At 39.8% G+C, this 23168-nt stretch overlaps 1 protein-coding gene across 1 annotated transcript in view; it reads right to left on the reverse strand.

Moving 5' to 3' along the window:
• Nucleotides 1-23168, reverse strand: part of EFCAB5 (EF-hand calcium binding domain 5) — a 90756-nt gene that overhangs the window by 21114 nt on the left and 46474 nt on the right. The window contains exons 6-15 of the mRNA XM_070357337.1: nucleotides 20825-20980; nucleotides 18747-18846; nucleotides 16615-17589; nucleotides 14637-14714; nucleotides 14450-14542; nucleotides 12016-12230; nucleotides 9777-9933; nucleotides 5905-6194; nucleotides 3843-4012; nucleotides 2035-2263 (exon numbers count right to left, since the gene is read on the reverse strand). Coding sequence (XP_070213438.1) covers nucleotides 2035-2263; nucleotides 3843-4012; nucleotides 5905-6194; nucleotides 9777-9933; nucleotides 12016-12230; nucleotides 14450-14542; nucleotides 14637-14714; nucleotides 16615-17589; nucleotides 18747-18846; nucleotides 20825-20980 — 2463 coding nt within the window. The remainder of the gene's footprint in view (nucleotides 1-2034; nucleotides 2264-3842; nucleotides 4013-5904; nucleotides 6195-9776; nucleotides 9934-12015; nucleotides 12231-14449; nucleotides 14543-14636; nucleotides 14715-16614; nucleotides 17590-18746; nucleotides 18847-20824; nucleotides 20981-23168) is intronic.

The following is a 23168-nucleotide window of genomic DNA, read 5'->3' on the forward strand; positions in this document are numbered from 1 at the left end:
CAAGAGCATCCAGGGGAACAGATGATAGCAACTTCCTGATTGCTGCTACATCCCAGTCCAATGCCTCCCTAGGGTTTTCAATCTCCTTCACTGAAATTTTTATTCATAAAATTAAATTAAAAATTTTTTTCTTTTTGGCTGCACTGTGCAGCATGTGGGATTTTAGTTCCCCAACCAGGGATTAAACCTATGCTCCCTGCTATGGAAGCGTGGAGTCTTAACCACTGGACCACCAGGAAAGTCCTAAAATTAAATGCTTGTAGAAATGGTCTAGTTATTTTATAATCTTAAAAGTGCTTTCCAGGGACTTCCCTAATGGTCCGGGGGCTAAGACTTTGCATTCCCCATGCATGGGGCCTGGGTTTGATCTTTGGTCAGGGAACTAGATCCCATGTTGCTGCTGCTTCTGCTGCTGCTGCTAAGTCGCTTCAGTCGTGTCCGACTCTGTGTGACCCCATAGACGGCAGCCCACCAGGCTCCCCCGTCCCTGGGATTCTCCAGGCAAGAACACTGGAGTGGGTTGCCATTTCCTTCTCCAATGCAGGAAAGTGAAAAGTGAAAGTGAAGTCGCTCAGTCGTGTTGGACTCTTAGCGATGCCATGGACCGCAGCCCACCAGGCTCCTCCATCCATGGGATTCTCCAGGTGCCACAACTAAAGATCCTATATGCTGCAACTAAGACCTGGAACAGCCAAATAAATAATAAAATAAATATATATATTTTTTAAAAAGTGCCTTTCCTTTTTTTAGTTTCTTTTGTTTAATTTTATTTTCATTTAGCAGACAGTATAAGATACTTAAACACCATCTTCAAACAAGGGACCTAATTTCAAAAACCTGTTTTATTTAGTTAGTTATCTTAATACTTGTTCATTTATTTGACTGCCTTGGGTCTTAGTTGCTGCTCGAGGGATCTTCATTGATGTCATGCAGGATCTTTGGTTGTGGCCTGCGGCTCCCAGGCTTAGTTGTTCCTCAGCAAATGGGATCTTAGTTACCCAACCAGATAGCAAACCCATGACCCTTGCATTGGCAGGCAGATTCTTAACCACTGGACCACCAGGGAAGTCCCCTCAAACCTATTTTAATATTTGGGGATTCCTGGGTGGCTCAGTGGTAAAAAATCCTCCTGCCAATGCAGGAGACACAAGTTCAACCCCTGGGTCAGGAAGATCCTCTGGAGGAAGAAATGGCAACCCACTCCAGTATTTCCAGCCTGGAAATCCCATGTACAGAGAAGCCTGGTGGGCTACATTCCATGGGGTTGCAAAGAGTCGAACATGACTGAGCGACTGGGCACAGTCTTTAAATAAAACTCCACTGATAACCCAGAATAAAACCCACATATTAACCTTGATATAAAGATTTTTATTTTTATTTATTTTTGCTCTTGTTCAACAGTAAGCATCATGGACTTTATTTTCTATTAAGTTTAAGCTAATATAACATTTTAAAAAAGAAATACTGGATAATCAACAATTTTACCAAAGAAGCCACAGCATTACAGGTCATGAAAAAGTGCCACTCCCTTTTGAGATCTGATTTGAAAACATGAATATTTGAGAAACATTTAGGCTTTTCCTTCATTCTTCATCCTCAAAAATTCTAACACTAAAATCAAGAACTATGGTAAGGCATATCATATTTAGCACCATTTGGGTAAAGAGCAAAGGATTTCTAGTTACCACTATAAATAAAACATAAATATGTCTCTTCTAAAAGTTCATTCCTACTTTTTGGGTTTTAGCTAGTAATCTAATAGTTGGATTTCAGTTCTATAGCAGAAAATGCCGTTCCTACAATTAATACCATGGAACACATTAACAAGCTTCCCAGACAATCTGAGGCATAGATATGCAACTGAGTCTGAGTCCCTCCATGTGTAATAGGGAACCTCTCCAAAGACTGACACATGTATGATGACACCATTTATATACATAGCTTTACTCTCATCTGGTTTCAGGTTTTACTTTTTCAAAAAGTATAGGACAGGCTATCCTACCATTGATTTTGAAGAACTTTTCTATGTCGTACCTGATAGAATCTGATCTCGTGGGGTAGGAAGATGTTAATTTTCTGGGGATCTCTTAGAGTGTCAACAGCCAAGACCCCAAATATCCTCATATATGCGTCCTGAAGGGGAAGAGCCAGGAATGACCCATTGTGATCGCTCTTCTTGCGGGAATGGTTCCAGAAGTAGATGTTCCCATGGTGCTGAACTTGGGGGACATGTATTGGCTTCCCTTCATCCACTACTGTAAAGCTGAGGAACAGGAATATGAGAAAAGGAGAAAGGCACAGAAGAGGGCTTTAGACTAAGCCATGCAGGACACTAGATCAGTCCATCCATAATCATTAGTATTATATGTCAGAGAAGTGGACTCATATAAAATTACCAGTCTGGAGAGTCTGACTTGAGAGAAAGATTTTTAAAAATAAGCTTAATAGTGTGTATATCGAAGAACAAGAAAGACTGTACAGAAAAAAATGAGGATCGATGAGCCAGATACAGTCAGATTAGGGGGACACAATGGAAAGGGCTAGAAATTAAGAGTGATTATGTTGTTATAATGGCTGTAATACGAATCCAGCTGCATTTGATTTGGGACTATAAGTGTTATTGGGGAAAGATTGCTACAAAGAGACATAATGTCAATAAAAGTTGACATAGAGTTCTTACACTATGACAGGCAAAAAAAATAAATAAACTTAGATCATAACAGAGAAAACATACACAAACAAGATGTTGTTGTTTAGTTGCTAAGTCATGTCCTACTCTTTTGCAACCCCATGGCGGGTAGCCTACTAGGCTCCTCCATCCATGGGATTTCCCAGGCAAGAATGCTGGATTGGGTTGCCATTTCCTTCTCCAGGGGATCCTCCTGACCCAAGAATGGAACCCGAGTCTCCTGCATTGGCAGGCAGATTCTTTACCAATGGGCTACCAGGAAAGCCCATTTAAACAGGATGTGGAGACATAATTTGACTTTATTTTTGGGGGCTCCAAGATCATTTCAGATGGTGACTGCAGCCATGAAATTAAAAGACGCTTACTCCTTGGAAGAAAAGTTATGACCAACCTAGACAGCATATTAAAAACAGAGACATTACTTTGCCAACAAAGGTCCAACTAGTCAAGCTATGGTTTTTCCAGTAGTCATGTATGGATGTGAGAGTTGGACTATAAAGAAAACTGAGTGCTGAAGAATTGATGCTTTTGAACTGTGGTGTTGGAGAAGACTCTTGAGAGTCCCTTGGACTGCCAGGAGATCCAACCAGTCCATCGTAAAGGAAATCAGTCCTGAATGTTCATTGGAAGGACTGATGTTGAGGTTGAAACTCCAATACTTTGGCCACCTGATGAGAAGAACTGACTCATTTGAAAAGACCCTGATGCTGGGAAAGATTGAAGGTGGGAGGAGAAGGGGACGACAGAAGATGAGATGGTTGGATGGCATCACCAACTCAATGAACATGAGTTTGGGTCAACTCTGGGAATTGAAGATAGACAGGGAGGCCTGGTGTACTGCAGTCCATAGGGTCACAAAGAGTTGGACACGACTGAGCAACTGAACTGAACTGAACTGGAGACATAATTTATGGAGCAGGTACAACTAATTGAACTGATACTGTGAAGCAAAGTCCCTACATGAAAACCAATGCTCTTGGAAAAATCAGGTGAAATCACCCAAGACTGGAAACCTCCTGCTTGAGAAACTTTGGTGACCTGAGGCATTTCTCTCTTGGACAGGTAACTAGGAAGGATTTCAGTGCTACTTTACTTTACAAAAGGAATTTTTTTTCAAAAGTGGGGTGAAACCAACATCTTTGGAAATTCTTACCTGATCCCCTTCATGTCCCTGTAGAGCACTCTTTTCAGAACAAACGGAGCATCATCTAAAGTACAAGCTACATTCCTCAATAGAACGTTCCCTCTATCAGGCAGAAGTAGGTTTTCTTCTAAGAGGGAAATGTGAGCACTGATCTTCTTATTTCCATGGGCTTCAGCATCCTGTGGCAAAATGTTTCTGACCATTTATTTGCCAATTGCCAAAGAGCTATTCTCTTAATCATGTCTCCCTTCATTAGCCAATCTGTGCATCTGACCCCAATAATTTCATTTCCCTGAGTAAATGATGCAGATATTACCATAAATAGACCGTGGGGGAAAGGCTGACACCACAGCTGTTCCTGAAACCTGAGTTTCAGTGAGTAGAATAGATTTACTTTATGCCAACCAGACCAGTTCTACTAAAAAAAAAAATCTGTCAAGTCTACTTATATTTAGAGGTTTAAAACTTGGATCCCTTTGAACCATACTCATGTTGTATGGGCTTCAGTTAAAAGTGCTTATTTTAGAGAGCTCAGGCAAGAAAGATGACTCATATTTCTTGACCATCCACTATGATGTGAACATGGGAAAATGCTCTCGAGAAATTCTTAACATAGTTTGGCTGTGACATTTGACTTACATCATTTCAGGAAAGGATTACTTGGGGCTCCAGATTGCAGACTATATGCAACTACTATTTATTTTTCTTTTCAGCTGTACTCTACAGCATGTGGGATTCTAGTTCCCTGATCAGGGATCAAACCCATGCCCCTTGGAGTAGAAGCACAGAGTACTAACCAGCCGACCTCCAGGGAAGTCCCACAACTACTATGTCTAATTAAAATAACTGAAAATTCTATGTACCTAAAATATTATAATAATATTATGTGTTAACACACATTCCAAGTATGGGTATAAATTGGGAATATTAGAGACAGTTTCTCTGATATTTGTCTCCTCTTCCTATAAACTTGGGTTTGTTCTTTGTGCTTTTCTTTTCCCTTCTTGATTCCTCCTTTTCTACATAGAAAATCAATAGACTAGCAAAAATGTAGTAGTAAGATGTCTCTAAGGGTATGGCAGATTTCTGAAGCAAGTTGGAACAATAACTCTTTTGCTTTTTGGCTGAGCCTCCTGCAGTGGAAATGCAGTGTCCTTAATCACTGCACTGCCAGGGAAATTCCAATATCTCTTTTTCTTGATTGGTCTACTGTTCCTGGTCCCATCATTTCCGATTATTGATATATTGGAAAATTAAGCCATTCAGGAGATGATTCCCATAATCATGTGTTGCTATTTAGCTGAGATGAATGACATAGTTCCCCCGGATCAATGGAAGCTGTGATACTTGTAGAAGACAGCCATGCTGTTCCTGCCTGGGAAAAGCAGTAAGCTGGAAGCGTCCAAGGAAGGCAGCAGAGCTGTGGATGGTGGTTCATCCAGGTCATGTCTTTTAAGGGACAGGATTCTGCAATAGTCTCAGCTTATTTCTAGGCAGTGCTATGAACTATTGTGTCACGTTGGATTCTACTTTATAATGACTTTATGATTTAAATAGTTCCTTTTATTTTTACTTTATTTTTAATTGGAGGGTAATTGCTTTACAATGTTGCATTGGTTTCTAAATCAGCCATAAGTATACACATATAGCCCCTCTGTCTGAAGCCTCCCTCCCACCACCCCCCAAATAGTTCCTTTTAAAACTGACTCCCAAAACAGCATGCAAGGGAAATAGAGCTTAAACTGCTTGTACATCTCCTTACTGTTTTTGTTTTTTAATGTCAGTTTATTGTCTGTTATAGTTTCTTTGACTCTTGGCACAAATGAAATTAGGAATTCCAAGACATAATTCTGTTTCTTATACCTTTCCTCTCTGCTTCTACCTTGCCAATCTGCAATCATTCCAGTTACATCTTTACTAGGTTTGGGGTCATTGTAAAACATTGAAATGAGTAAAATAGCCTATTAAAAGATTTCTCAAGAGAATTTTGCGTGTTCCTCCTTTGCAACCATTGAACATCATCACCTGGGAGGAAATGTTTTTCTCTTATATGTCATTTTAGAAAGCACACCTGTGTGAGGGCCTTAAAGGTCTCCGTGTACACTGGCTCCAAGGACACGCCACTTGTCTCTGCAGCACGTTGGATTTGGTGCAGCCACTTTTGTCTGGCACAATTCCTCAGACTCTCAACATGGCTCCTTTCTAAAGAGTTCATCAGAAACTCCACAACACTTTCCAGAACTTCTTCTTCATTGCCCCTGAGTTCAGAGACAACCAATTCTATGTATTTCTGAAACTGTTTGGAAGACAATCTCACTTCGTGCCCAGGGTGTAGCTTTGGAAATTGGACATGTAGTTTAGCTAAAAGACAGAAACATAAAACCAAAAACTAATCAAAAGTTCATTCACCTGTGGGGGAAATTTGCATTCTTACAGCAAATCGAAGCCTCTAACAACTGCTTCTCATGGAAAACCAGGTATATCAAAGGCATCTCCAATGGATGTCCAGTGGAACATCTTACAGTGACTTTCTATGCGGAACTCAAGATGATTCCTATATCATCTATTTTTTTTTAAGTCAATTTATTTATTTTTAGTTGGAGGATAGTTGCTTTACAGTACTGTTTTGGTTTCTGCCATACAGCAACATGAATTAGCCATAGGTATACATATGTCCCCTCCCCCTGAACCTCTCTCCCACCTCCCACCCCATCATATCCCTCTGGGTTGTCACAGAGCACTGGATCTGAGCTCCCTGAGTCATACAGCAAATTCCCACTGGCTGTCGATTTTACATATGGTAATGTATATTGTTTCATTTTAATTCTACCTCTCAGCCAGGTGAAACCTTATAACATCATCCTCAGGTCCCTTAAATTCTAGAATTCATCGTGTCCAACTCCTTTGTTTTACCCATGAGGACACCTGGCTCTACAGAAGGTCAGTAAGTTGCTCACGGTCATGTGATCACTTCAGTTCAGTTCAGTTGCTCAGTCGTGTCCGACTCTTTGCGACCCCATGAACCGCAGCACGCCAGGCCTCCCTGTCCATCACTAACTCCCGGAGTTCACTCAAACTCACGTCCATCGAGTCGGTGATGCCATCCAACCATCTCATCCTCCATCGTCCCCTTCTCCTCCTGCCCTCAATCTTTCCCAGCATCAGGGTCTTTTCAAATGAGTCAGCTCTTCGCATCAGGTGGCCAAAGTATTGGAGTTTCAGCTTCAACTTCAACCTTCCAACGAACACCCAGGACTGATCTCCTTTAGAATGGACTGATTGGATATCCTTGCAGTCCAAGGGACTCTCAAGAGCCTTCTCCAACACCACAGTTCAAAAGCATCAATTCTTCGGTGCTCAGGTTTCTTCACAGTCCAACTCTCACATCCATACATGACCACTGGAAAAACCATAGCCTTGACTAGACAGAACTTTGTTGGTAAAGTAATGTCTCTGCTTTTTAATATGCTGTCTAGGTTGGTCATAACTTTCCTTCCAAGGAGTAAGCATCTTTTAATTTCATTGCTGCAATCACCATCTGAAGTGATTTCAGAGCCCAGAAAAATAAAGTCAGCCACTGTTTTCAGTTTCCCCACCTATCTGCCATGAAGTGATGGAACCAGATGCCATGATCTTAGTTTCTGAATGTTGAGCTTTAAGCCAACTATTTCACTCTCCTCTTTCACTTTCATCAAGATTCTCTTTAGTTCTTCACTTTCTGCCATGAGGGTGGTGTCAACTGCATATCTGAGGTTATTGATATTTCTCCCAGCAATCTTACTTAGTAAAAGATAAAATATCAGAACCCAGCTCTCCTGACCATCGTGTAATATCTTTTCTTCCATGGACCATGGTTCTGTGTTATGAAGTTTTCCCATCTTGTAAGTGAAAACCACCTCATTAGACACAATTAATGAAGAACACCTGATGTTGATCAACTTAGGTAACTTTAAAGATCAACCAATACAATGATTTTTGAAAGGGCTGAAGAACTTTACTAACCCTTATCATTTTTTCTCTCATGCACCATATACTTTAAGAATTTGAAGTCTGTTATGTCAAAGTCTCAGATAAATCCTTAAACCCAGTGTAGAGCAAAATAATTTATCCTGGGATCTAAGCAAATGAAGGAGAGAACTTCTTATATGAGAATTTTAGTAGCTTTTGATTGAGAAGAATTGATCAGAAGAAGAAAAATATAGGAGAAGAGAAAGTCATTAAGGAGAACACAAAGTTAAGTAAATGTAGGGGAAACTTTGGAGAAGGCAATGGCACCCCACTCCAGCACTCTTGCCTGGAAAATCCCATGGACAGAGGAGCCTGGTAGGCTGCCGTCCATGTGGTCAAGAAGAGTCGGACACGACTGAGCGACTTCACTTTCACTTTCCACTTTCATGCATTGGAGAAGGAAATGGCAATCCATTCCAGTGTTCTTGCCTGGAGAATCCCAGGGACGGGGGAGCCTGGTGGGCTGCCATCTATGGGGTCGCACAGAGTTGGACATGACTGAAGCGACTTAGCAGTAGCAGGAGAAACTTGCAAGTCATTCAGACTTGAGAGGTGAATCAGACCTTGTAGAGGCAGAAAGATAAAATAAGAAGGGAAAATAGGCAGGACTGTGAAGTGGGTTTGGATTGTTTTATGGGTATGTGTAGCTAGGTATACAGAAGGAATCTAACTATGTAGAATTACAATCTTGGACAAAGCACTGTACAACAGTTTCACTCCTGATTGCTCTGACATTTTCTACATGCCCATCAGCAATGCACAAGGGTTCAAATTTCTTCATATCCTTGCCAACACTGTTATTTTCCATTTTAAAAATTACAGTCAAAACTATATAAGCAAAAAAAGCAAAAATAAATTAATGGGGCTATATCAAACTAAAAACCTTCTGCACAGCAAAAGTAACAAAATGAAAAGGCCACCTACAGTATGGGAGAAAATATTTGCAAATCATATATCTGATAAGGAGTTAATATCCAAAATATATAGCAAACTCATAGAACTCAATGCTGCTGCTGCTGCTAAGTCGCTTTAGTCGTGTCTGACTCTATGCTACCGCATAGACGGCAGCCCACCAGGCTCCCCCATCCCTGAGATTCTCCAGGCAAAAACACTGGAGTGGGTTGCTATTTCCTTCTCCAATGCATGAAAGTGAAAAGTGAAAGTGAAGTCGCTCAGTCGTGTCCGACTCTTAGCGGCCCCATGGACCGCAGCCCACCAGGCTCCTCTATCCATGGGATTTTCCAGGCAAGAGTACCGGAGTGGGGTGCCATTAGCAAGAAAAAATCAGAATGAAAAATGGGCAGAGGAACTGAATAGACACTTTTCCAAAGAAGACATGCAAATGACCAGAGGCTTATGAAAAGATGCTCAAACATTAATGAGTGTACCAACTTTCATTACAAGAAAAGTTCTAGGATTCTAATATACAGGGTGATGATCATAGTTAACAATACCATAATATATACTTGAAAGCTTCTAAGACAGTAGATCTTAAATGTTCTTACCACAAAAAAGAAATGGTAATTATGTGAGATGATGGAGGTATTAACTAAGCCGTGGTAATCATTTCACAACATAAGCGTATCAAATCAACACATCATACAGCTTAAATTTACACAATGTTACATGTCAATGGTATCTCAATAAAACTGAAAAAAATGACAGCCACACTAGTACATGTGAAGTGTGAAATGCTATCTCATGGCTTTAGAACAACCAATATTTTAACTGTATATATATCAGAATAATGAGGAGGAAATGGCAACCCACTTCAGTATTCTTGCCTGGAAAATTCCGTGGACAAAGAAGACTGGTGGGCTGAAGTCCACGGGGTCACAAAATGTCGGACACGACTGAGCACACACGCATATCATAATACTGGGAAACTTGAAGCCAAGCTGTTACCACAACTTAAGAAAATTCTTTCGTTTTTACCTTTCTTCATAGATTCTTTTTCCATTCCTTCCTTGTATGTATACAAGAGTTCATCAATTTCCTTCAGATCCAGAAAGCCTGAGCCGTCACAGTCCCACTTCTGAAAGAGGGCTTTTAGGAGAAGTTCCCGTCTGATTCGGGAAGCATTTTGTCTAGCCTAGGGCACACACAGGATAACAAAGCACAGAAGATATATCTGTTCATTATGCTAGCTGGCGAGCTTCCCTGATGGCTCAGATGATAAAGAATCTGCCTGCAATGCAAGAGACCAGGGTTCAATCCCTAGGCCGGGAAGCTCCCCTGGAGAAAGGAATGGCTACCCACTCCAGTATTCTTGACTGGAGAATTCCATGGACAGAGGAGCCTGGCGGGCTACAAAGAGTCGGACATGTCTGAGCAACTAACAGACACACACACAGGTACACACACACACAGACACATATGCTAGCTGGCATCTTATGCTTATTCCCCACAAAGAGCAGCACTTTTTACAGAAACAGCTTTACTTTGGGACTAAGCAGGATACGAATAGTAAAATGAAACATTTAATTTTAATTCTCTTAATATCAGTTTTTATCTCTCAATAAACATTTTCTATGTTTCACCTCTAAGATAGAAAGCAGGCATTCTCTGCATTGAACTAAAACACATTCATTTAGGAAGGGGACTCTCTCCTCGAGAATCTGATTCATTCCTCTCCATTCACTTACTAGTTGTTCAGCAATGTGATAAATACATTGGGTGATCTTCCTGACTCCTTTTTTTCTCTACCATGTGGGATCTGTTCCCCGACTCCCCAACCAGGGATCAAACCCATGCCTCCTGCATTGGGAACATGGAATCTTAACCACTGAACTGCCAGGGAAGTCCCTGCCTGGCTTTTTTTTAAAATCTATTTTAATGTTATTTATTTATTTGGCTGTGCTGGGTCTTAGTTGCAGCATGTGGGATCTAGTTTTCCTGACCAGGGAGTGAACATGGGCTCCCTGTATTGGGAGCTCAGAGTCTTAGCCACTGAAGCACCAGGGAAGTCCCTGCCTGGCTTCTTGATGAAATATGTTTTGTAGTGAAGGGCGATGGATGATAGTGTTCAAACAACAAAAAATGACTGTGTTCAAAAATTCTTCCTTATATTTAACATTGGCCTGACATTAATTTTATTTACCATTTAGATTTTTTACTAGATTATGTTAACTAGATAGTAACTTATCTAATCAAGGTAGATTTTATTGATAAAAGAAAGTGAACATATACCATTTGGTTAAATGATAGGAACTTCAATTGAGGAGGAAAAAGGAATATCAACTCTAAATTAGATTGAGAAGACTCATAAGACTGATAAAGTTACTGAATATGCTTGATGAACCTAATTTATATATTTCATATAAGAGTATATAAATTGTTCCTATCAGAGAATGTGTTTGCATATTTCATTCAAGCAAGTAGTAATTTCTTAAGAAAGATGAAGCCCACTACCTTGGTGTACCCAAAAATATGTATTCAAGCCACAATCATACCCTTATGTATGCACATTTGTAAACGTACTCACACATCAGACAGTGTACACATACACACACATCTTTGCACATGAAAATATCTGCTCCTTGGAATCTGCTCTTCAAGGTTTGGAGGAGCAAAAACACAGCTATATAAGAAACCATCTCCTGCCATCAGCAATCATGTTCTTATTAGAGGAATGAATTCTCTGGAGTGTGATCTTAGAACATTTGACAATAAAATGAAGTATTTAATTGCCATGCTAATTAAGTACCTAATTAGCATAAGCATTCACAACCAAAATTAGTACTTAAGAAGAGCTAGTCTAGGAGGAACTGAGGTTGATAGATTTTTTTAATTTTAATTTTTAATTACAAGATAATTAATTTACAATACTGCAATGGTTTCTGCCATCCAGATGCAGGTGCTTAGTCGCTCAGTCGTGTCCTACTCTGTGACCTCATGGTAGCCCACCAGACTCCTCTGTCCATGGGGATTCTCCAGACGAGAATACTGGAGTGGATTGCCATGCGCACCTCCAGGGGATCTTCCCAACCCAGGGAGCAAACCCGGGTCTCCCACATTGCAAGCAGATTCTTTACTGTCTGAGCCACCAGGGAAGCCCATACAGCAACATAAATCAGTCATAAGTATACATACATCAACATGAATCAGTCATGGGTATACATATCTCTTTATAATAGTGACCTCACTTGTTTTATTGGTAAATAGTATTACTCACCTTTTCTAAGCCACTCATTTTCTCTTCTTTTGTTTCAACAAAGCCCTTCCTAAAAAAGGAGGTGAGGGCTTCACTGACACTCAAGGGGGAATCTTCACCAACAAATGTCTCCAGGAGCTGCACAAACTGGAGTAGATTGAGAGAAACTCCGTTGAAGGTACTCCTACCCTTTATTTCCTTGTAAGACTGAATGTTTCTGATAATTGAGTGCAGGTCTATCAAACAAGAAACATACATCAAACGGTGACATGAACAATTTTATCAAAGTTCAGGGAAAATACATGAGTACATATTGTAATGAACATCTACTACCTTTTTTCCTACCAGGAGTCTGTGCTGCCTTCATGAGGACAGCACCCCCTTTTTATTTTTAATATATCCTTTATAAAGTTTGGGTTTTGGTTTTTGTTCTCGTTTTCTCTCTCTCTCTTTTTTTTTTTTTTTTTGTTTTGCCTGTGGGATCTCAGTTCTCTGACCAGAGATTGAACCCTTGCCCCCTGTATCGGCAGCACAGAGTCTTAACCACTGGACCACCAGGGAAGTCCCTAAACGTATCTTTTATTTATTTATTTATTGGTCTTCATCCTTTTGTCCGCACCTGGTGGCATGTGGGATCTTAGTTCTCCAAAGAGGGATGGAACCCATGCCCCTTGCATTGGCAGTGTGGAGTCTTAACCACTGGACTGCCAGGGAAGTCCCCCTCCTTTTTTTTAATTTGAGAAAACATCTCTCCCCAATTGTCAGTTTTGATGTATCAGGTAGTACTGAGCCTCATCCACCCTTGCTTCAGGATGGCCATGTGATATAGGTCCGCCTAGTGACTCACAGATGACAGCAATGGGATCCACTATAGGCCAATGAGAATTAGCCCCAGGACTTTTGGGGCAACTACTGGGGGAGAATCACTGGTCTTGTACTCTGACTCCTGAACTAGTAGGATGTAGGCCTAGAGATGCTCTCATGGAAATCTTTGCCACAATACAGAGAAAACTACCTAAAACTGAAAGTTACACAGAGAAGAACAGGGCAGAGAGGCAAAGAGATAGTGTCCTGCTGCTATTATTGAGCCCTTGGATTCAGTTGTGCCTGAAGCCAGCTGCAGTCTGGACTCGCTAGTTAAATAATTCTGTAAATACCACCACTATGACCTCTCCCTCAGGAGGCTTGACTCATATATTTGTCTTGAAGCTTGATGCTATAACATGAAGTGTAATTCATAGAAGAGCCCGGTGATTTACGATTGATTTATTAACTAATCCAATCATTCATGCACTGATGCCTTCCATATGAGATCTGATGTAACTTAAAAAGAATCAGCCATGCAATTGTCAAAATGGTAGAGTAAAACTGAAATAAAGAAGTAATATCAGGAGAAGAGGAACATGAAGTAGCAGGCAACAAGAGCTTAACCAATGCCATACAATTTCACCAAATATTTGGAGGATATAAAGTTTGCTATTTGATCCATCTTTAAATGAGAAAAGAAACTGCAGACAGGAGGAAAACTTTTTGATCTTATAAGTTCTACTACTTGTTGGTGAAAGGTAAAATGATAAAATAGCATTGCGGTAAAGTACGAATACTTGTTGGGATCATTGTTGTTAAATACATGGTTTACTGAGAGCTAAAAGCTATTCTTTGCTCTCTCTGTTGAGTAGATCTTTCTTTGTAAGTCTTCAAAAACAAGACAGAGCCTCACCTGCCTCACATAGTTAGATGTGGAACTACAAGGGAGAGGAATTGCTGGAATGATTTCTATTGTTCTAATATCTAATTCCCCTTGTATACCTGGATCATAGCTTCAAAGTGGTTTCAGGGCCACATAACCATAAAAAAATTGTATACAGTTGGCCCTTTGTAGCTGCAGGTTCTGCATCTGTGGGTTCAACTGTGGATCAAAAATATTCAGGAAAAAAAAATCCAGAAAGTTCCCAAAAGCAAAACTTGAATTTGCCATACATGGGCAACTATTTACATGGCATTCACATTGCATTTTCAACTATTTACAAAGCATTTACATTGTACTAAGTATTATAAGTGATCTAGATTTAAAGTATATGGGAGGATCCATCAGTTATATGCAAATACTTGTCCATTTTATATAAGGGGTTTGAGCATCTTGAATGTTGGTATTCGTGGTGAGGGGAAATTTTGGATGGATGATATTCATGGAACAATCCCCTGCAGACACTAATGGACAACTGTACCAACACGTATGCTTTAAAGAGCATTACAATAGCACTACATGTACACTACCACCGGAAACAGTCGTCTTGAATACGTTTAGGTCCATTGGCTCAAGGACAAAATAGTGCAAGTGTCACCCTGCCATGGTGCCTTGGCTAAGTCCAGTCCTTACCATTGGGAACCACAGTAAATTAAAGGTTATCAAATTAGAGTGCCATCTGTTCTTCCTGGCTTTGTTAACATGTACCTGTGAACCTCGAGTTATCATAGATTAAATGTGCCTGTTCCTCGTCTTCATGTTTGGCATACTTCATGTTCCAGTTACAAGTCAGAAGTTCACCTATAAGATACATATGCCATAATATAGTCAACTTCATTTTCACAATGTTTTTGCTCTGGAGTATGAATGAAAGGAGAATTAAATAAGGAGTCACCTGTCCATGACTTTCCTTCTATTTTCTGGGACTTGGGTTCGCAGGATTTGTCTTTCTGAACTTCCTTTTTAGCAGGTTCTAAAAGGTATAAAAGAAAATGCCTATGAGTTGAAGATTATGTAGTTAATAAATGAAAGAAATATCTTGCATACAGAACACAAAAACTTTCTTTCGGGTCCTTTTCTGTATATGTTGTATCATAATGGTATCATTTAATAACTTAATCACAAAGATATCGCTTAATAGCTTTAGTTTTTGAGAGCAATTCTGTGACAAAGTCTATGTATTGTACCCACATTTGGCCACACAAAGTGAGGGCTGTATTTCCCAGCCTCCCAGACAGCAGGTGTCACTATGTGCCTGAATTCTGATGAATGAACAAGATAGAAAGGAAAGAAATGATGTAATGTCTATCCTTTTCCCTTTCTCCTCGCCTACTGGTCAGGATGCGGACATGGTGGTTAGCTATCTTGGAGTGTGTAGCTGGAGGAGACACAAGGCAGAAAGAGCTTGAGCCACTGTTGATTTCTTGGGGCTGATCCTTCAAATAAGTTTTGACTTTTATACGAGAAACAAAGAAACTTCTGCCTTGTTTAGACATTGTTATTTTGTTTTGGTTTTGTTTGTTTTTTTAGACACTGTTATTTTGGATCACTGTTACAGAGAGTTAAAATTAATAGTAACTTCACTAATTTTTTAAGCTGTGTCCCCACTATGTAAGGAGAACCAGAAATTAGTAGCCCTGTTCTGGGGAGAAATACGTATAATGCTGAAAAAATGAAAGATTTCAAATTAGTTAATGATAGTGTAAAATCCTTAACACAGGTTACCTATCTCTTATGAATTTTAAATAAGAACTTTCTTTGGGACTATAGAACTTTAGAATTTTTTTTTCAAAAATGCCTAGAAAGCATATTAAAAATAAGAGACATTATTTTGCCAACAAAGGTCCCTAAAGTTAAAGCTATGGTTTTTCCAGTAGTCATGCATGGTTATGAGAATTGGGCCACAAAGAAGGCTAAGCACTGAAAAATTGATGTTTTTTGAACTGTCTTGTTAAAAAAGACTCTTGAGAGTCCCTTGGACTGCAAGGAGATCAAACTAGTCAATCCTAAACAAAATCAACCCTGAATATTCATTGGAAGCAATGATGCTGAAGCTCCAATACTTTGGCCACCTGACGCGAGGAGCTGACTCATTAGAAAAGACCCTGATGCTGAGAAAGATTGAAGGCAGGAGGAGAAGGGGATGACAGAGGACAGGATGGTTGGATGGCATCACCAATTCAATGGACGTGAGTTTGAGCAAGCTCTGGGAGATGGTGAAGGACAGGGAAGTCTGGCATGCTGCAGTTCATAGGGTCGTAAAGAGTCGGACACAACCGAGCGACTGAACAGCAACAACAACTGAGGACTTAAGTGACATTGAGATTGGCTCTCGAAAAGATTATAATTCTTCAACTAAAAGGGCATAAATTTGCATAGGCAATTCCCAAGAAAAGTCTTCTGCAGAATAAATATTTGAAATCCAGGATGCTTTCTGTCTTAAACATTACCTTCAGAAACTCTTCTAGAATGTCTTATATGCAACTGAAAAAAGTGAGATACTTTTAAAATTTGAAATAAAAGAAAATTTAAAAAGTGGTTTCTAATATTAGATACACCATTTAAAATAAAACAGCTTCTGTGCCTTTTCAGAAGTCCAGTGAAAATTTCTACAAGTAATACTACCAGATTTCTGCCTTACAAATGGGCTTCTAGTGTAGAGGGATTTCTAGGTAAATTGACAGTAGAGACTTTCTAGATTGCGTGTAATTGATTGCTCAAAGTATAGACTCATGTTGAATAGCAAAATATGTCTGAAGTTTGCATGACCTTACATGTCACAAAAAGATCCTAACCGAAATGAAGATTTTTCTGCAGACTTTAAAAACCGCTCTAGAAAACAAGGAGCTGATGTAGGAAAGTGATATTACTACCTGAAAGATGATCTTCTGGGATTGATACTCCAGTTTTCTCTTGCAGTTCAGGACTTATGAAGAGTAGCTCTTCATATGCTTGTGCTTGAGTCCTTCCTTCCTGTGGAGGGATTTCAGTGTGCTCAAAGGAAATAGATTCCCTAGATGTTTTGCTTTCTCCTGTGAGACTACCTTTTCTCAATTGTGAAGTTAAGTCTGTGTCCTGTTGTTCTTCCAGAATTGTTTCTCTGGGTGACTGTGGTTCTGCAGTTGACCCTCTGTGTGGTTCTTGTTCTACTACTGACTCCCCGCCTTCTTCTTGCTCTGCAGTTGACCCACCGTGTGGTCCTTGATCTGACTGTGATTCTCTGTGTGCTTCCTGCTCTGCCATTGTCTCTCTGGGTTGTCCTTGATCAGATTGTGACTCTCTGCGTGATCCCTGTTCCTCAGTTGACTTTCCATGTGATCCTTGTCCTGTTGTTGACCCTTCATGTTGTCCTTCTGTTGTAATTGATTCTTCAGAAAGTCCTTGTTCTGCTGTTGATTCGATGTGGGTTCCTTGTGGTACTCCTTGTTCTGTTATTGGCTCATGATGTGGTCTTTGTTCTGTTATTAACTCTCTACTTGATCTTTGTTCTGGAGTTGACCCCGTGTAGGTTCCTTCTTTTGATACTGATTCTTCATTCAGTTCTTGTTCTCCAGTTGACTCTTCAGGTTGTTCTTGTTCTCTGGTTGAAATTCCATTTGGTCCTTGTTCCACAGTTGCCCCTCTCTGCTGTTCTGGTGGGCTTTGTGGTAGTGTTGATTCTCTATAGTGTTCATGTTGGTCTTCTGGGCTTGCTAATAATTTACTTTGGGTTTTGCTAAAATGTTTTTCAGAAGGTAACGTATTCATCTCTAAGAGAACATTGTCAAAGTCTTCATAAATGTGTTTCTGATTATCCATGTCTCCCCAGAACTCAGGTAAGTCTATCTCTCCAAATTCAACAAATGGCCCTAACACAGAAAACAAAACATTTACCTAAACAATTGGATCTTATAATGTAGAATCAGAGCTAGTAAATTAATGCAAAAAAGCAGTAGGCATGGCGCCCACAGAACTACTGCTTTAAATGAATATCAATTACATTTCCCAGAAACCCAATAAGAAACAAAAAGGTATCTAAAGGAACATAAAAGATGCTCACTACTGGAAATTAGAAATAATCCCTTCCTAAAATATATGGAAATGAACATGATTCCTTCTTTTGATGCTTGAAGAGTAGCTTAGACTTTCAAGGCAAACAGAATTTATCCTCTCCTCTTAGTCCTCCACAGTAAGCATAGCATAGGGCTGAGGAAAGAGCAAATGTCTTCCACCTCAAACCCTGCCATTTTTGACAACATGGGAGGGTATTATGCTAAGTCAAATAAGGCAGAGAAAGACAAATACCACATGATCTAACTTACATCTTTAAAACAAACAAATAAAACAAAACAAAAATAGACTCATGGATACACAGAACAAATGCGGGGTTGCCAGCAGGGAGGGGGTTTGAGGTCTGAGCGAAACAGTTGAAGGGAATTAAGACATGCAAACCTCCAGTTACATAATAAATAAGTCATATTATTAAATAATAAATAATATACAGCATAAGGAGTATGGTCAATCATAATAACTTCGTAGGGGGACAGAATGTTACTAGATTCATCATGGTGATCATTTCCTATCATATAAAAATGTCAAATCATTGTGTACATTTGAAACTAACATAATATTGTACATCAATTATATTTCAATCAAAACATGCTTGGTAGAAAAAAATTTTTTTCTTAGAAATCTTAGAATTCTAAGTTGGACATTAAAACTGGAATTACCATTACCAACTTAATTTCCAAAACATTCAGGTTGTCACTAAAGCACCCCTTCATTGGAATTCTAGCTCAATTCTGACTTAACAACTTTTAGTATTGCACTGTTGTGAAAAACACATCTAGTTCAACTAGATGGTAATGATAATTACCATTGTATGGCATGAACAACTAGATACAGCCATCATGATCTAAGGGAGGTGTTACATGGAGGGATTCCATGGTGATAGAATGATGTTGTTTGTCACATCCATGTACTGCTTCACTCCAGCTTGAGCATACTCCCTCTGGGTGGCACTTACATTGTCTTGGGTTTCGGAGTGTACCTCTGAGCACTTTTGAACTTTGGTCATAGAATGTTTCCAGCAAGGCCAATGTCCTCTGACGATCCAAAAACCCTACCTAAGCAGAAAGTTGGCAATCAGTTGTTACATGAGATTTGAAACTTTTATGTAGATGGAATATTGAAACTCCTAACTATGCTTTTTATCCCCAAATTTCTGCACCTTCTTAGCTCCAGTTCATACTTATCTTAAAACACTGTCAATAGTGTGCTTCACACACTATTGTGTCATATAATCAACAATATGTCATATTTCACATTCTCTACTAGGAGGTTACATTCAGATCTGCAGACAATCTAGAACAAATATTTAGGTCATTATGGTATGCATTTACAGCTTTGTTCCCAACTTCATATAGTATCCTCTTTTTCTTCTTTCATCCTACTTTTTAAAATCTATGTTCTTTTGTTGCTTTTTATCTATTCTTATAAGCTTCCTTATAAGGACTGATGCTGAAGCTGAAGCTCCAGTACTCTGACCACCTGATGTGAAGAGCCAACTCATTAGAAAAGACCCTGATGCTGGGAAAGATGGAAGGCAGGAGGAAAAGTGGATGACAGAGGACGAGATGGTTGGATGGCATCACTGACTCAACGGACATGAGTTTAAGCAAGTACCGGGAGATGGTGAAGGACAGGGAAGCCTTGCAGGCTGCAGTCCATGGGGTCACAAAGAGTCAGACATGACTAAGTGACTGAATAACATAAGCTTCCTTAAATCTTTTCAGGAATATGGGGATACAAACAAATAAGCATAACGTTCATAAACAAATATAATTTCAGTAAAGTTGGAATCTATTCTTGCAAATTCATTTGGTGTCCTGGCACAATAGTGCGTTCCTAAATTCCCTGATGGCTCAGTTGGTAAAGAATCCGCCTGCAATGCAGGAGACCCCAGTTCAATTCCTAGGTCAGGAAAATCCCCTGGAGAAGGGATAGGCTACCCATGCCAATATGCCTGGGCTTCCCTTGTGGCTCAGCTGGTAAAGAATGCACCTGCAATTTAGGAGACCTGGGTTCAATCCCTGGGTTGGAAAGATCCCCTGGAGAAGAGAAAGGCTACTCACTCCAGTATTCTGACCTGGATAATTCCATGGACTGTATAGTCCATGGGGTCACAAAGAGTCAGACATGACTGAGTGACTTTCACTTTCACTTTCAAATCCTATTCCTAGAAATACTTTTTGATATAAACATTTTTTGTTTTTTAAGAAGCAGAATAAAATGTGGTAGGCTTTCTATTCCCCAAAGAGAAAAGCAGCTCTTTTCTCTAGGAAGACACCACCATAGAGAATCCTAAGCAAAAAAAAAAAAAAATTCCTAAGCAACCCACTCTTAAAAATGGGAAAGAAACTTAGAGACAAGTTATAAATCATATGCAGTGCCACACAAGATGTAGTCTGCAGGCTGGTACCAGTCTATGTGTGATGAGAAAGGTAGGAATTGAGAATAGCATCTAGAAAATGTTATAGCAACTTAAGAAAGTAACTGATATTAAATCAGATTTGAATCTGGTAGTAACACAATGTGGACTGTATTTTTTTTGAAATCAGTAGCTATTTATTAAAGTTGAAGAGAAGGGACTTCCCTGATTGCTCCGTGGTTAGGACTTTGCCTTCCAGTGCAGGGGGAGCAGGTTTGATCCCTGGTTGGGGAACTAAGATCTCACACATCTTGCAGCCAAAAAGCAAAACATAAAACAGAAGCAATGTTGCAATAAATTCAATAAAGACTTTAAAAAAATGGTTCACATCAAAAAAAATCTTTTTAAAAAAAGTCAAAGGGAAAACCAAGAGAAATTGTAGGAACTGGTAAAACAAAAAAAAATTAAACATAAATGAGTAATTTACTTCCCTGTGTTTGTTAATAGCTCTTAGATTAGAATATGTTTGGATTGTATTTTTATTTCCTTTTTCCCTCGTAGTAACCCAGTTTCATTATCAGTCCACATATTAAAAATATCACCATCAACAACCTAAAGACTGGTCCTTCACAACAGATGGTGTGAGAAGCACTACTTTAAGAGGTTTCGCCTACCTTCCCACGGTCACAGTGCAGGAAGAGGTCAGCAAACATCTGTCTCCGCATGTCAGTTTTTATGACCTCCCTGAATTCGGCAGCACAATGGCAAAGGTGCTTAAGGAGCTTCTCAAACGTTTCACTTTTAAAGCCTGCAATGTGCAAAGAGATGAGCTATGGAGAAAAAGAGGATAGGTGATTGATTAAAAACCGTGTTCTTGGATTTTTTTCCCCCAAGGATTCCATTGATGTGCATGCAATTATTGGCTGCAATTTTTTCCATATCATCTGCTTAGATAAAGCATTTTCAAATGAATGCTGCTCTATGGCTATGCTGCAGAGAGAGGGGATCAATACAGTCCCCAACACCATAGACCAGTTACATACACCATAGACCAGTACACACTGTTGGAATAATTTCCCTCTAGGTCACATCAGTCTTATATGGGAGCAGTTGTTAACCTCACAGTATGAAACAGCAGCAGTCATAAAATGTGGCCAGTAAATGAATAGTTCTTCAAATGGAATGCAGTTTTTCTTTTGATGTGGGGGATATAAGAGCATGTGTTTTCATTTTCCAAGACTGGCTGTATTTAATTACTGGCGTGTAAGGGACGGGGACGGCTTCCCAGGTGGCTCGGAGGTAAAGAATCCACCTGCCAATGCAGAAGATGAAGGAGACATGGGTTCAGTCCCTGGGTTGGGAAGATCCCCCGGAGGAGGGCATGGCAACCCACTCTGGTATTCTTGCCTGGAAAATCTCATGGGCACAGGACTGGTGGGGTACAGTCCATGGGGTCGCAAGGAATCAAGCACAACTTAGACTAAATGATGACAACAAATCCTTTGTCTATGATTTGCTTTTTCTTTTGAAAGTGTAGAATCTGAGAATATCTATGCTCTTAGGTTATACCTCTTGAGGCCTGGTGAATAAATCCCAGACGAGAGATTGTTCTCTTAGAAGGTAAATGCATCTGGGGTCTTCCCTGGTGGTCCAGTGGCTAAGACTCCAAGTTCCCAATGCAGGGAGCTTGGGTTCAGTCCCTGATCAAGGAAAGAGATCCCACAGGCAGCAAATAAGAGCTCACATGCTGCAACTAAAGATCCTGTGTGCTACAACCAAGACCCAGCGCAGCTAAACAAATAAATATTTATTAATAAAAAGAAGGTAAAAGCTTCTGTATTTTTTGGTGGGTTTTGACATCAGGCTTGTATACCCTTTTTCACTCTTACCTTTTGCACTCCCACAACTAATTTATGAGTGGTCGTTTCTCCTCAGCCTCAACATCAATGTGTATTACTTTCCAGATTTCTGCTAATTTGATAGATCAGGAACATTACAATCTTGTTCTATCCTTGACTATAAGTATCTCAGTGAGTTTCTCAGTGGGATGTTTTTAAAGTGTTAACCCACTTCTTTCTCTGCCCCAAGCAAAGAGGTAGCCAAATTTGTACAGAATGACCCTGCTTCCATAGCTAGATTTCCATATTTCACTTCCTCTTTAATATCATCTAGGGAAATTTAGGATGTATTATGTAAATATGACTTGAATCTATATTAATGAACCATAAACCATCCTTCAACTGGCTTAGAGATCAAAAGAGGGAAACTTAGAGCAGAGCAAAGGAGCTCTTCTAAATATTTCATTTCCTTAACAGCTTCTTGATGGGTTGATGAGCACAATTAAGTTCTCATTTGTTGCCTTGGGAAGCAGAGTAGTGTATAGGTTAAGACCTCATATTTTGTCCGGGTTCAAACCTCAGTTCCTATATTTACTGGCTGAGTAACCTAGGATGAGGGAAGATACCCCGGAGAAGAAAATGGCAACCCATTCTAGCATTCTTGCCTGGAAAATCCCATGGACGGAGGAGACTGGTGGGCTACAGTCCATGGGGTCGCAAAAGAGTCTGACACGACTTAGCGACTAAACGCAACCATCACCTTGAATGAGTCACTGGACTTTACAGTTCCTTAATCTGTTCCTTAATAGCTGCCAGAGTAGCTATTTCACTGGGTCATGGAGAGGCTCCTTTATATAAGTGGAGCATAGGTATTTCATGCATGAAGTTCTGTGAAGTCTCGTTTCCTTTTGAACTAGGTAAAGAAATTGATGGAGAAGGTTTTCTTTATAAAATAAAAGTCCTCTCAGCTGACATTCACATTTTAAAAGGAAAAATCCAACGAGATCAGTGGTTCTCAAAGTGTGGTCCCTTGAGAACTTATTAGAATTGAAAATTTGGGGGCCCTACTCCAAACCTACTGAATCAGAAACTCTGGGGTGAGACCTAGAATCTATGTTTTTAGAAGTTTTCTGAGTGATTCTTTCGCTCAAACTCACTGAAGTTTGAACTAGATGGTCTG

Source organism: Bos mutus, chromosome 19 (genome assembly GCF_027580195.1).
Source record: "Bos mutus isolate GX-2022 chromosome 19, NWIPB_WYAK_1.1, whole genome shotgun sequence".
NCBI classification, from domain to species: domain Eukaryota; kingdom Metazoa; phylum Chordata; class Mammalia; order Artiodactyla; family Bovidae; genus Bos; species Bos mutus.